The 15,175-nt window shown below is 32.7% G+C and overlaps 1 protein-coding gene across 1 annotated transcript; it reads right to left on the bottom strand.

Moving 5' to 3' along the window:
* Nucleotides 1-10,984: 10,984 nt before the first annotated feature.
* Nucleotides 10,985-13,699, bottom strand: LOC108376407 (uncharacterized; the record flags this gene model as incomplete). The annotated part of the gene is made up of 2 exons (XM_017632615.1): nt 10,985-11,448; nt 13,426-13,699. Coding segments are annotated over 2 exons (297 nt in total), but the record flags the coding sequence as incomplete, so codon positions are not given.
* Nucleotides 13,700-15,175: the final 1,476 nt, after the last annotated feature.

Raw genomic sequence — 15,175 nt, 5'->3', positions numbered from 1 at the left:
TGGAAGTGTTGGGAATGAACAAAGATGTTGGTGCTGCCAGATGAAGAGGATAGTAAAAAAAGTCGCGGGGTTTTTATTGAAAATTTTTAATTTATATTGAAATACGGTTTTACAGGCGAAGTACTGATTTTAATAAAAATGTTCATTATTTATCGAGGTATCGATTTTTATAAAAAAGAGCCGCAGCCGAAAATTTGTCGCGATTTTTATTACCTTCCTTTTATTAGCTCGGGATGTAACTATGTAATATTGATACGCCTAAAAGATGCAGCGATTTCTATTCTCAAGTTACATACCTGATGGCAGTACGAATGGCAATTATAATAGGGAGGTTTTAGTTTTTTAAACTATAATTTTTTATAAAAAATTTTCATTATATACGGAAGTACTGTTTTCTTTTTATTTAAAAAGCGCCGCAGACGAAAATTTTTAATATTTTCATTATTTATGGGTTGTAGGCGAAAGGTTTAAATATAAAATTTTGATTATTTATCAAAGTATTGGTTTTTTTAAAAAAGCGCCGCAGGCGAAAAATTTGTAATAAAAAATCGCGCAAAGAACGTATGTTTATTTATTAAAATATAAGTGCTAAGTGATCTTTTTATATTAAAAACTGCAAAGAATTTAACAACAAAATAGTTAAATACTATTACTAATAAAGTGAAAAGAGTGATAAATAATGTAAATATATACGATTCTTAACATCCCCGCCAAGTTTTCGGACAAAATTCGTGATAGTTTTGTGAAAACTCCCAAAAACCGATGCAATAGAAAGCCAACCCATACAGGCTGTAATAGAATAACACAAAAATATGATCTACCAAATCAGTAATGCGCTATCCTCTGGTGGTATTACCGATTTCCGGTTCCGAACGGAAATGGGTTAAATAGACCGGAAGTGCACAATTTTAACCGGAAGTCCATTCCAGAAAAACGTTTCCGACAAAAGTTTGTTTTTTTTTTCCGCAGAATCCGAATCTGTGGGAAAAAAAGCATGTCCTGTTTAAAAAGTGGACCACCAAAATATAGAGCATTCCCGATTTGGTCGGTAATATTTTTGTGTTATTCAATAAAAATATTTTCCTCCATTTTAGAGGGGGTGGATCGGTGGTCTAGGCACCCTTTATAATTTTAATTTTACTTCTGCCCCACGCCCCAACATGTAGTCATATATTCGTAATTTAGAGTTACATTTCGTTGGCCTTACGTCAATTACTGTCCATATTTAAAAAAAAAAAGAAATAACATAAAAAATAAAAGTTGACCACTTAGTGTGTAGATACTTGAATAAGGATTCGCTCATTGTCGATCAATAAATTGGTTTTCTGAACGAGGTGTGTGCTTATTTTGTTTCACGCTTTTTTCCATTTAAGTCAGCGATAGCATTGCAGATTGCTCTAAATTTAGACGCGAGTACAAATTGCTTCGAGGCAAAAACTTCTACCCACTATAGAAGAAGTACATATTTCCAAATTTTGATATGCAATTGCGCTGAACTATTTTACACCATCCCAATCAGCTGCATAACCGTCACCATCGGCGCCATTAATGTCAATTCAATTTTCCATTGAAGTCAATGTGCCCACCTGTCGCATGTAGCTGCGCTGAGCTTATTTGCAATTTTGCAATTCAGCTAAAAATAGTTTCCATTTTTTACGTGTAAATTTTTATGTTATTTTATTTTCTCCATATTTGCAAATGCAGCTGGTTGTTGACTTTACTGGCAGCAAAAAAAGCGTGGCAATATTTTCAAATTTTGTTGCTTATATTCTTGCTGTTGTTGTTGCTCAACGCAGCAGTGCAGTGGCATACATATGTATAACGATTGTTTAAAAAAAAAAATCAGTTTTTATACCTACATTAAATTGGTTGTGAGAAGTCATATTTCATCGGAAACATAATTGAAAAAATACTGGGCCAATGTTTGTAAATTGGACAAAAAATAGGTGTAAAGTGAAAAAAGTTAAAAAATTTATTTGCATATGTTTCGGTATCTTCCAAAAACAATTATTATTTTTACTTAACTTTAGTGAGTTTTATAGCGGGAGAAGTGAGTCTGCTTATATAAAATGGATTCAATGCCTGGCTGGACTTAGAAATAAATAACAATTGCATTACGATCATTAAATAAAACAAAAGAGGGCTTCAATATTAAAATATTGTTTCATTTATTCCATTAAAGTAAATAATCCGTCGGGCGAATAATGCCAATTTTCATTCGAATGGCATACAATGTACGCTTCAGATGTAAATTTGTACATTAAAAATGAAGCTTGAGTCAATATTTCTTTTCTCAATTCGTTGCCTTTTTTGCCGCTTAATTTCATTTGGAACAAGCAAGGCAAATGACGTGGGCCAGGCTGCAATAATAAGTATGTTATTATCCCTATTTTGTTGAAATTATATGAATATATACATATGTATATATATCTGCGGATTAACCAGCCTTCACTTACACACACTTTCATCTCTTATTAAACATCTTCGCTATAAATATCTCTCTTCCTTTCCATTGCTTTTAAAGATCGTTTCGTATTAAGATTTTATCGCATTGCCAATGCAGCGTATTGGCTTACAGTCGATTGTTCATATACATACATACATACATACGTACTATGTATCTGAAATTTTCGTTTTCGTTGCGCTTCTTGCATGCTGACATTCGAATATCCACCTGGCAGCCCAACGGCAAGTACTTTAATTAAGACAAAAAGTAAGCAGCCAGCGAGGCTGGATTCGAGAAGGCTTACATGTACATTGTATGTATATTTAAAGCATACATTTTCTCTGAATGGTCCTTTGGCCTTTTGTTTGCTATACTTTTTACTAAATATCTACATTTTATCCTTTAATTCTGACGAATAGCTCGCAAAGGAACGCGATTTTCACACAAAACGGATTTCTTATGTAGTAACATTAACAACTTTTTTGTTTTGATATAACATCATTATAAAGTCATATTTACATAAATGAAGAAAATCAAAAATATAATTTTTTTTTTTTAATTGGAAAGAGCTTAATTTTTTATGTTTGAGAAGAGTATTATGATTTAGGAGAACTGACGCGATACAAATTTCCAAATCAATTTCCAAATTGTTTTATTATGAAAAAGTTTTGTATAGACCAGCAGCCGCGCTCCAACATTCGCCTTCGCTAATTTTGATCGGCAAAAATCTAATCTCCAAACATGCCGAACAACATGCAACATCTAGTTGCATGCCCCTCATATAACCAGATTTGGCTAATCGCAAATTGCATCTCTCACTTTTCCATGTTGTACTATACTTTTAGGTCCACTGCTTCGCTGAAATCCATCACATCAATCAAAGAGTGAATTTGGAATTTTTTAATAGTTATGACTTTTCACAGTTCATAGACGATGTTTGTTACGTTGTGTTTTGCATTCCAGGTGACAATATGTATGTATGTACGCATGTACTTTTCGTGTTCTTCATTACTTACCTAACCTTTCGGTGTCCTTATGATATCCACTTTCTTACGTTGTCACTTGCTTGCATTTTATTAATTTCTGCGCTTAGTTCATTTGGGAGTCACGGATGTACATATATTGGTATTTTGTATATCAACACCTGAGTCGAAGATCGACGCCCTATCTCAGAAAACTTTTCAAGAATGCCCTACTTCAGAATTCTACTGAAGAACGCCCTATTTCAGAATTTGATTAAAAAACGTTCTATCTCAGAACTGGGTTCAGAAACGCCTTATCTCACTTGAAAATGAATTGAAAATGTGCTGAGATAGGGCGCTTTTGAACTAAATTCTGAGGCGGGGCGTTCTTCAATAGAATTCTGAAATAGGGCGTTCTTCAATAGAATCCTGAAGTAGGGCATTCTTGAAAAGTTTTCTGAGATAGGGCGTTCTCGAACTGTCCGTGGAGATATGGCGGAACTGGCTGCCGAGATACATAGGTCGATCTTCCACTCAGGTGTCGATGTACAGTTACTATTCCAACATTTTGCTACTCATGCATGACTGCTGGGCTATTTTAACTTTGCTTGGTACAAAGGCAAATAATAAAAACAAATTTTTACATTTATTTTGTTCGCAGCACTAAATACCTTAATTTCGCTTTCTTTCCTTTTCCTCTTCATCCTCTTCCGCTCTTCTTTGTTTGTTCTTTAAAAGTTTTTAATATACCGTAATAACAGCTATTCACTTGCAAATAGCAGGCGATGAAATATTCTCTTCGGTAGTATGTATGTATGTAGTAAGTTTCAGCCTCATCACTTCGCTCTGCACGAGCACACAGAAACACTCAGTATCGTTCAACATCAGCCGGAAGAANCGCGCTGGAAATAAATTTTCCAATTTCCATATTATTCTTCTCATTTTCTTATTACACTGTGAATAATATGTGTAAATATGTGTAGGTACATACATATGTATGTAGTGCGAATATGTGCGCGCACGCACACAATGTAGCCGGAAACGCGTCGAAAATTAACTTTCAATGATTTGCAGCAGTTGATGTTAACGGCAGTGGAATAGTTAATTCTTTTTATTTATTTTTTTTTGTTTTTGGTTTAACTTTTACAAACGCTCAGGAGATGGAGTAAATCATTGAGATTATTATAAAAGAGAATGCCATTAAAAATAATGTTTTCTTTGAGCGTTTGACTATGCAAATTAAATCGAATATGGCTGCTAACTGGTGCTCATCTGGGCATGGATTTCGGTTTTGGAAAAGTGTAGGGCGTAGCTTCAAATTGGAAAAGTTCTAAAAAGCCGTAAGACTGCGTTCAAGGTTGATAACAACTAATTTCAAAAGCGCTCAAACGCTCTTCGAGAGCTCGGCATCGCGGTTAACCTTTGTCCATCAATACTTGAATGTGAGATGCATCACAGTGCCAGGGTTCGAAACAACAATTGCAGAATCATACTTACAATACAAAAGCGAAATATTTTTTTTTTTGTAGCAAATTCTAAACTTCGATTATCCAGCGGACAATTGCAAGTTAAATTTTTGACTACTCCCTAGTAGCAGACACTTAAACTTGCCTCGCCCAAAAATTTACTGAGACCATTGGGCTTTTTTCAATATTTAATGTCACTCTTCTTTATTATTATGTTTTTTGTTTTACTTTTTCGTTTCGTAATTTATTTATTTTTTATTGCAAATATTTTTGTTTTAATTCTAATTCTTAAGTAAACATTTTTTGCTGTGTTTGTTTTTCAATTCATTAAAATGTGCGAATGTTCTCAGCTGATTATATCGGTATTTGTAGAATTGGTTTCCTTCTTACTCTTTTCTGTTTTTGTTACTTCTTTATTTAGTTTCATTTGCTGTGAATTCATAAGTTTTTATTATTTAAATTTTGAAACATACGATTTTTTTAATTGCATAATTTTTGTTGCTTTTAACTTTCAGTTTTGTTGATAATTTATAATTTTATATCAATAAGTCTATGTGTTTAGTGAATCTTATTTACTATTTTTTTTTAGCTTTTATTTAGTTTTTTGTTAAATTTCGTTTTATCTAGGCTTCAGTTACTATATTACAATAATTAGCTAAGCTAATGAGTTAATTTTTCTTACATGTACTTGTACCTCTAATGCACACGTATTTTCTAGTTCACAGATTTTTATTTATTTTATATTTTTTTGAGGTTATGTATGATTTTTTAAGAAAAATAAGATTTCAACAATTAAGGAAATTTTCAGAAACATAATAAAAGAAACTGAAGGTGAAATGTGTATTGATAAAAATAATACGTAAATGATTGAAAATAAAATAACAAATTTTTGGCGCTAACACATTTTGCTAATCGTTTTGTCGAGCTTTTCCTTTGATTTAGTGGTATCCGCCGAGTTCACGCCACCTGCCACCTCAAAACAGAAGATGCTTCTTCTTTTGGGGCTCAACTGCCCTCTGCTGGAATATCAACCTTTAACCACTCGGGTACACCGAGCGCGGAAGAGATAAATTTATAAATTTATAGAAAGAAATAGAGTAAGTACATTAAATAAGTTGAATTTATTTTTGTTTTAGTGATTTCTGCACTTTAGTTCTAAGTTATCGTTTTAGTCAGTAAGAATTTTTGTAATAAATTCAATAAACAACCCTGAAAGTATTGAATTCTGGGTACCGAATTGCAAAACTTAATTCCGTTAACAATAAAGACGGGGAAAAATTTGAAAAAAAAAAATAAATGTCGAAGTGACTATCTTGCTGCTCCGATCTTATAAATTTGGTATTAAACGTAAGAACAGCGATCCTATGGTGAAAATATTATTTTATATTGCATCTGTAGGAGTGAATATCCTAAAATTGACCGATGTGTACCGAAAAAGAACCCGATTTAAAAAATGCCTAAGCAATTTTAAGATAGAAATTATATTATCCTACCACACTGTAGAATCAATGTTCGTTTTTTCATAAATACGCGGAGGAGAAGCTATGCCAAATACTAAGCCAAATGTGCAAGCGCAAAATATTTGATTACACTGGATCACAAATTTGTGTTTTTTTTTCACCGGATGCCCCTATCCAATTCAAATCTTAATTTTTTCCTATAGAGAAGTTCTCAGGATGTTTTGAGTTTACCGCTATTCAGCTTTATAAAAGTGGTTCCACGTACAGGTCTATTTATCGATAATTTGGTAACCGGCAAATTTTAGTACCAAAAAGTGTTACCAGGTACGCTGGTAATGCAGTTAAAATATTCAGCTATGAAGATTTGTGGAACTTCTGGGTTTGCATATTTCACGGGGCAGTAATTTGCGATGGTAATAAAATTTACCGGTTGCGAGCAGTGTTGAAATTTTGGTGCTTTTGAAGCTAGATTTAGCTCTTTATTTTTCTGTTTAGCTCCGAAAATTGGGTTTTCGCTCCTAGCCCTTTTTTTTTTAGCTCTTTTCAAATTTATCTAGCACTTTTTTAGCTCCAGAAAGTTTTAGTTGTATTTGGTATATGTATATAAGCCAAAACTTAAGCGTTGATAAAAAAACTTTCCAGAAAAATTTTGCGAACAAATTATTCAATTCAAATATCTGAAATTGCAGACTTAAACAGTTTGTTAAGTATTTTTAGTTCACTGTTATAAGTGCTATAGCAAGAATTCGAAATATATGCACCTTATTTTGGTTTTAAAAGATTTTTTCAGCACTCAAACTTATAAAATTAGTTGTTTTTATTAAAATTGCCGAAAATGTAAAAACCACCTTACGTCAATAAATGCTCAACCTTAACAAAAATATGTAGCTCATTTTAGCTACTAGCATTAGTATTATTTAGCCCTTTTTAGCTCTTCTTTCGACCGTTTTAGCTCCAAACGAATTTTTTCTCTGGCAACACTAGTTGCGAGGATGCAGAATGCGAAAAGGGTTTAAAAATCTTGCGAAGCAATTGTACAATCTTAATGCGAAATATGGCAAGTGAAAGCTAATATATACTTGGCGTATGAGTAACATTATTTTCTGCTTATATTTCACAAAAAAAAAAATCTTTTCATTTGACCTTCCTTTCATTTCCTTTTTATTTTTTCCTTTTTTATTTATCCATCGATTTTCTTCATTGGTAGGTTGATTTTTTTTTGCAACAGAGCAGGCTTTAATAAAAATCACACATAATCTATTACTTTTTAGATTTATCCCTGTTAAGTTTGCATTTTTTTTGTAATATTTTCATTAAGAAAAACAAAAAAACTGTAATGATTAATTAGATTCTCAAAAACTAGCAGACCTATAGAAAAGCGATGCACATACGGTTTATGGAAAATTTTGTTAGCTTTCATTTGCAACCACGTGTTTTTAGCTGAATTGAAGTGGTAAATTACAACTATCTCAAAAACTTATACATAAAAAAAAAATTAATCGATTTTCGGTATTAGCGAGGAATTCTACAAAGGAATTGGACAGTGGTATCCAGTGCACAGTTTTGCTTTACACCAGTATTAATCGCACATATGTATAGGTATATAAAAGGAACGACGGAGAAGAGGGTCTAAAATTTACTAACTAAAAAAAATTCATCAATTTATCTATCGGGCTTACATAAAGAGCCGACAATTTTTTGTCGTATTAATGGTTGTACCATTAATTTTTTTTTTGCTAGTGAGTGCATAACATAACTTGCCGGACTAGCTCAAGTGAGTCAACGAAAAGTCGCATAAAATTTAAAATTTTCTTTTTGTTTTTAGATTTTGCAAAAAAAAAGTGGGAGTTACAAGAAAGCAATAGTTTTTTGTATAACTAACAGTTGCAAACTTATTTACGTAGTATTTTAATTTCATTTTTATTTTTACTTATTATGTACATATGTACGTTTCTAGATTTAATATACATTTTGTTGTTTTTTTTTTACTTAAATTTGCCTAAGTATATTCACAATTCAATTCAACATTTAACTACGCTAATTAAAATTTATTTAACTACACAAATCAGTTATTTGTAGTTTAATTTCATTTTATGCCTAATTTAACTATCAACACGCCTAATTAATTTGTTTACATGAGCTAATTAACTTTTTTAATCTTCATATACATACACACTAACATTGTTTCACTAAATTGTATCTATGCATTTACATACATGTGTATGTATATACATCATTGTAGTACCCGTGAAGTCGCGTATGCCTTTTGGTTAAAATTACAATATTTTTCCTTTATATTTACATACATACATATGTGCCACCCATACATACATACATATTAAGGTATATGCGTTTAGTGTTTGGTTTGTCGTATTTTACAAGCCCGGGAATTTCCGCTCCATTGTAAGCATTTTTCGTCTTTGTAATGACTTGCGGATTACACGCGAATTTACTTGCCATTTGTGTCTTAAGTCCTTCATTGGAATTACTTAATTTTATTTACATGATTTTAAATCATATATTTTTTGTTCTTGTTTTTTTTTTTTTCGTTTGCTGCTGTTCAAAGTCTTTCATTTCTTAGGAATTTAATTTGTCATAATTCGCTTGGTTTGTATTTTATTTAGTTTGTTCGTATTGCTGTTGTTGTTTGTTAGTTTGGAATTTAAATGCTGACGTTGCGAGTTGGTGATGTATTTGCTTGTATTTTTGTTTCTGTGGTAGAAAAGTTGCATTGCTCGTGCGTAGAAAATATTTGCGCATACATTTTTTTGAAATTTTTATCTTTTGTGTCTCTTTGTTCGTGGGCTAATAACAATTTTTTTTCAGAAATCAGACAAGCGCAGTGGAGATGAGGTAATATCCGAAATAGCAGCTAACTTCTACCAATGTAAATTATTCTTTCATAAAATAAAAATAAAAATAAAATAAATTAAGGAAATTTTTAATGTTAGTAATGAAACACAATGAGCTTTCTTTTAGTAAAATGTTTATTGGAACCTCAATGAAATTTTGCTTAAACGAAACTTCATTTGAAGCTTGCAAGCTGGTGGCTGGCTCGTTTAATTAAATAATATTGCATGCTCTGAATATGTAGATCCAACTTAAATTAAACTCTCTCGACGAAATCAAGAGCGATTCTCTTCACCGCCTGGACGAATGAGGCTTCAACTATTCTATCACGTCACGTCGATGGCATACCAATTCCGACGGTGAACAGCCCGAAAACCGTAGAGGTTACCTTTTGAAAGTACAGATCCGCAACAACGTTCTCAAGTCGCTTGTCGGCAGAACTTGGGGCAAAGGTAAAGAAACGTAGTTGCCGAAATTCAAGGCAATTTGCGGTCCGGTTCTTAGTTGGGTGCTATAGAGAGGAGTACTCTAAAACAGAAAAGGCTCCAACCAGGTTCGTCTGAAGGAATCCTTTCGAGTGTAAGAAAATGAACCAGATCTAAACAGACAACCATTCATAGAGAGTCTATCAACACCTTCTGCAACTCTCAACCTATCTGCACTTAATACAGACTCTGAGCTTCGACTACCACGCGGAATTCGCAGTACTCTGGCCGTACTATAGTCTGGATACTGAAACCGTCTCGACAGCTACTTATCCAGATCTGATCCCGATATGCTCAAATAGTGTCAAGCATCACGACAACCCCCTTGCTCTGGCCCAAGACCGCCGAATCGGCTCGTTTACTCGGCCTACCCTTGGTACAGCTTAGCGAGAGCGATTGATGCACACAACCCGACTTAGGGTTAGTAGTATCGCCACAAAAACAACTAGCTATCCTTACTTTCTTTAGGTTTAGGTTTCTTAGCATTTTGCTGTTTGCTTAATTTTTCTATAAAAAAAATCTATAATGGGTTTTTTGGAATGAACAATTTATCTCTGCACCTATCTTTTTCTTAAAACTCCCGCCAGATGGCGCAACCGAGAACATTTTCACATTTTTTTCGAAACCTATTTTCACAATTTGACAAACTCAAAACTGATTTTAGACCCATGGTTTTTTCGGAAAATTTGACAAGAACTACACGTAGGATTCTCCTATGCTATACGCACATATTAAAAAAAAAAAAAATTGACCCGCACTAATGCACATTCTTAGAAATATCAGATCATGCCGAAAAATCACGGAAATTCGACTTTTACTGCGAATGAATGTCTACAAATGTTTAGAGCACTAAAGCTGCTGCAAATTGAAATGAAATAATGAAAATTTATAGCAAGAGGAAAGCAAAGAATGTATAAATACAAATTTTTAACATAAAGAAAAGTTTTAGGCATTGTAATTGTTTTAGCTTTGAACGTTGCTTAAGTAAATAGTTTTCATTTGTCTTATAAATGTTTAGAACATTAAGTAATGGCATTTCATATTTTTTTTTTTTTAATTATAAAACTTGTTTGTGTTCGTTTTTAGTGGTGGAAAGTTTTTTTTTTTTTTTTTTTCGAAAGAACACGCATATTTCTTAAAACTTAAGTCACACAGTTAGAGTTACTTTTACAATTACATACATACATACATACATACAATTATGCTAATAGCTATTCGAGGCTGCATAGCTTTCATTGTGCTTCACGCACGTCTAAGTGTCTACCTATTGCCTAAGAACATTAACAAATTTCATAACTGCTTACAACAATTTCGTTACTTTGTAAATAAAACATATACTAGAAAACAAAAAAAAAAAAACAAATTTTCGCCAACAAATTAGAATAACTTTCACTCGCTTAACTACATGCACACTTTCAATACTTGATACTCATTTAAACATTTGATAAATTTAACTAATTTTTGTAGTAAGAGTTTGTGTATTAGTTATTTCAGTTTACACTGTTATGACTTAAAATTATGTACACACATATGTACATCAATCAGCATTTCATATAATTGCTTTTACTACTTCTTATCATAAGTACATACTTACATACTTACTCTTACATTTAAATTTTACTAATTGCCAGTAGAATTTGTACAACGACGTATGTATGTATGTATGTAGCTATGCATTGGTTGTCGTTTATCTTTATTACATTACTCTAATTTACATATATTTTACTTATCACGAAAAGGAAATTGACGCGTTTTTTCATGTATGATGATCATGTGTATCTGAAAAGATTTGAGAAAAAAGAGCGAGAAAAGTCAATTTGTTAGTAAATGCTTGCATACATACAAGTAAGAATTACATCTATGTATGAAATTATTTATGTACAGTGGATACACAGAAAAGTGGACTAACATTTAAGGTGCTTTTGTCGACGACTGTACTTTCGAGGTGATATTCACAGACTTTTTATGCTAAATATTATACAACTTATTTCAATAAACTGTTGAATCATTTTTTTATTCAAGAAAAATTAATTAAGAAATAAATAAAAATAAGCATTTAGAATATTGGAAGAGTATACGACTCCTAAACGCAATTTTTGATTCGCACATTTGTAAAAAAGCAATTTTTAAAACTTAAGTATGTATTTTTATGCGGCTGCTGTGGCTGAGTGCTTACAGGTGCGTGCTACCACTCCGTAGGACCCAGGCTCCATTCCTGGTCCGAACAACTTCTAAATTAGAAAGAGCATCTCCCCTCGGCAGGCAGTGGCAAGCCTCCGAGTGAATTTTTGCCGTGAGAAAGCTTCTCATAAGATCCATCTGTCGTTCGGAAGGGACGAAAAACTGTGGATCTCTCCACTTGTATAACAACGTCAAGACACACACTAAACATTGTTTTTGTTTTTGTTTTTGTTTTTGTTCTTGTGTTTGTATTTNTTTGTATTTGTGTTTGTATTTGTATTTGTGTTTGTATTTGTATTTGTGTTTGTATTTGTATTTGTGTTTGTATTTGTATTTGTATTTGTATTTGAATTTGTGTTTGAATTTGTGTTTGAATTGGTGTTTGCATTTGTATTTGTGTTTGTGCTTGTATTTGTTTTTGTACTTGAATTTGTATTTATATTTCTGTTTGTATTTGTATTTGTATTTCTATTTGTATTTGTATTTGTATCTGTATATGCATTTGTATTTGGTTTTGTATTTGTTTTTGCATTTGTATTTCTGTTTGTATTTGTATTCCTATTTATAATTGTATTTGTACTTATATTTGTTTTTGCATTGTCATTTGTATTTGTTTTAGTATTCGCATTTGTATTTGTACTCGTATTTGTATTCGTATTTATTTTTGTACTTGTATTTGTATTTGTATTCTTATTCGCATTTATATTCTTATTCGTTTTTGTATTCGTATTCGTATACGTATATGTAAGAGGCTCAACGTGAAATAACAACAAAATGTGTGATAATTTTGCGATCGGACAACACATTTAGTTTATTTGACTAAAGACAAGTGCACACTTTAAGCTATTTATATTTATAATTTTACCTATGCCGCAGAAAATTGCAAGTATTTCTAGAAAGAAAACAAAATAATTTATGAAAATTTCAACAAAAAAATTCAGAAAAATACAAAAAGGCACTAAATATATCTGAGAAAGAGAATAACTTTTTACACCAGATTTCAAAGGAATATGCACTAAAAATTGCGCCGAAAACGCCATCAAACCAACAACAAAAAAAGCTTCTCATGAAATTGGTATGTACACGGCTTGTGCTTTGCTACCAAAAGTATTCGTACCGAAATTTCACGCACGCAACCCGCCCCCTTTTTTTGTACAACACCTGATCAGCTAACACCGCCAGTACTCAAAGGTAATTATCGGAGAATTCCAATGCTGATGACTGACTGGGTCCGCGTGATGATCGCGTCAGCTGCGAGTAATCACCGCCACCACACATGCCAATGGCACTGTCGAATTCGGACAGCGGCGATGAGTTTTTGCGACGCTCAGCAACTTTTAGCAAAACCAACGAGTCTCGTTTAATGGCAGTCATTTTGAAAGCAAATAAAGCCAATTCGGTGGATGATGTTGAGTTTAGCATCAGCTGCATTTTATTGCATTTATTGTTTTGTTGTTGTTGTGTTGTTGTTGTTGCCACATTTAATTATGTTGGTGTTGTTGTTGTTACTGTTACTGAGTTGGTTTTCGCTAAACTGATTGCTATTATGAACAATAGATTTCGCTTGGCAATTACCTTGTGTTATCGCTAATGTGGCGGCAGGTGTGTTATGTTGTGAGGAGGACGTCGTTGCCTGTAGATTGAGTGAATTGTTAGTGGAACCCGAACCCGAACCCGCGGCAGCCATACCACCGCCGGGCAAAGAATTGACGCTCGCCAACGGCTGGTGTGTGGCCATCGCCAAGGATATGCCATTGGTGGTGCTGTTGGCGCCGTTCAGTTCGCCACCCTTGTGCGTAGCCTCCCACTCGACGAGGCGTTGTTTCAGAATGCGGATTTTCTCCTCCTTCTGCAAGTGGATGAGAAAAAAAAAAAGAAGTGATAGAAATTTAGTTTTGCAAAGAATTGTTTACATATTTTAATACACATTAATCCAAATAATGATGTGTGCCGTTCAAATGGTTTGAAACCAGGGTACGGCTTGAATTGGGTTCATATCTCAACATCGCATAGTCTGTCGTGTGGAACAAGCTTTAGGCAGCCGATTTTTTCAAGAGGGGACTATAAAAATGTTTACTGAGCAAACCTTTTATTATTGAATCATGGGGTACGACAGCGCGTTTAGAAATATATTTGTTATCTTACTCAAACTCAAAAATATTTTATTGGATTTTCTCTTCTTTTTAAAAATCGACTTTTTAAACCTATTTCCAAAGATATCATTATTTTAATAATTCACTTAACTTTTAAAGGAATTTAAATTTTTAACAAGTGGCAACCCTCTTCAAACACCTTAAAAATATTTGTAGTGTTCAAAATAAAGATTTTTTAACGCTCTTTCATTTGAAGACAATATTTTAATATTTAATATACCTTTTGTATAAATTACCGAATTTCCAACCGGTGGCAACCCTTTTCAAAATATTTTCAAACTGAAACTTTCTTCAATCTCTTTCGCCTGTAACACAAATTAAGATACATAGGTATGTATTTCAATAACCGAGCTGCTTTAATTTAAGTTCAGTTAGGTTTTTTAAACCGATGCCAACCCTCTTTAATATATTTCAGAAATAAAGTCTTTTAAAACCCATTTTAATTGATACAAAACTTTTAATTATTCATTTAACTTGTTAAAAAATTTGAATTCAACTTTTTATTCCGGTGGCAACCCTCTTCAAGTACCTCGAAAATGTTTCAAATGCTCAAAATAAATGTTTCTCACCACTCTTTCGTTTGACACCCATATTTAATAATTTTTATTAATTTAGACTTTTGAAACAGCGCGCAACTTTTGTCAAAATATTTTTAAACTCAAATCTTCTTAAACATATTGTGATACATATTTCAATTGCCGCAATTCAAGTTGCATGTAATTTTTTAAACATGCCGTAACTCTCCTTAATTTAGGTGACAACACCCTCCAAAATATTTTCAAACCTAAACCTTTTTAAATCTGACACCAAAATTATGGCACATAGCCCATTTACCTTATTACCAATTGCCTTAATTTAAATCGAATTTGCATTTTTGAACAAGTGGTCAGCCTCCTACAAGTAGTACGTTAAGAAATGAAGCCTTTTCAAAAACATTCCGATTGATACCCATATAATGTAATAAATGATATAACTTATTAAATAATTTGAATATAAATTCTAACAAGTGACAACTCTTTTCGAAAAATTAAGCACATTATTGCACATCTACAAGCCAAGCCCTTTAATTTGGCATATCAGTTTTTGAGAATCGAACGAACGGTGCAGATTTGATGAAGTTTACAAAAAAAGCCTTTTTTCTGCATAACAATGAACAGTTATTTTAATCTTAA

Source organism: Rhagoletis zephyria, unplaced genomic scaffold (assembly GCF_001687245.7).
Source record: "Rhagoletis zephyria isolate East Lansing unplaced genomic scaffold, Rhagoletis_zephyria_1.1 Rzeph_scaffold_10381, whole genome shotgun sequence".
NCBI lineage: Eukaryota > Metazoa > Arthropoda > Insecta > Diptera > Tephritidae > Rhagoletis > Rhagoletis zephyria.
Note: the sequence above shows the minus strand (reverse complement) of the source record. Positions and strands in the feature narration are given on the sequence as shown.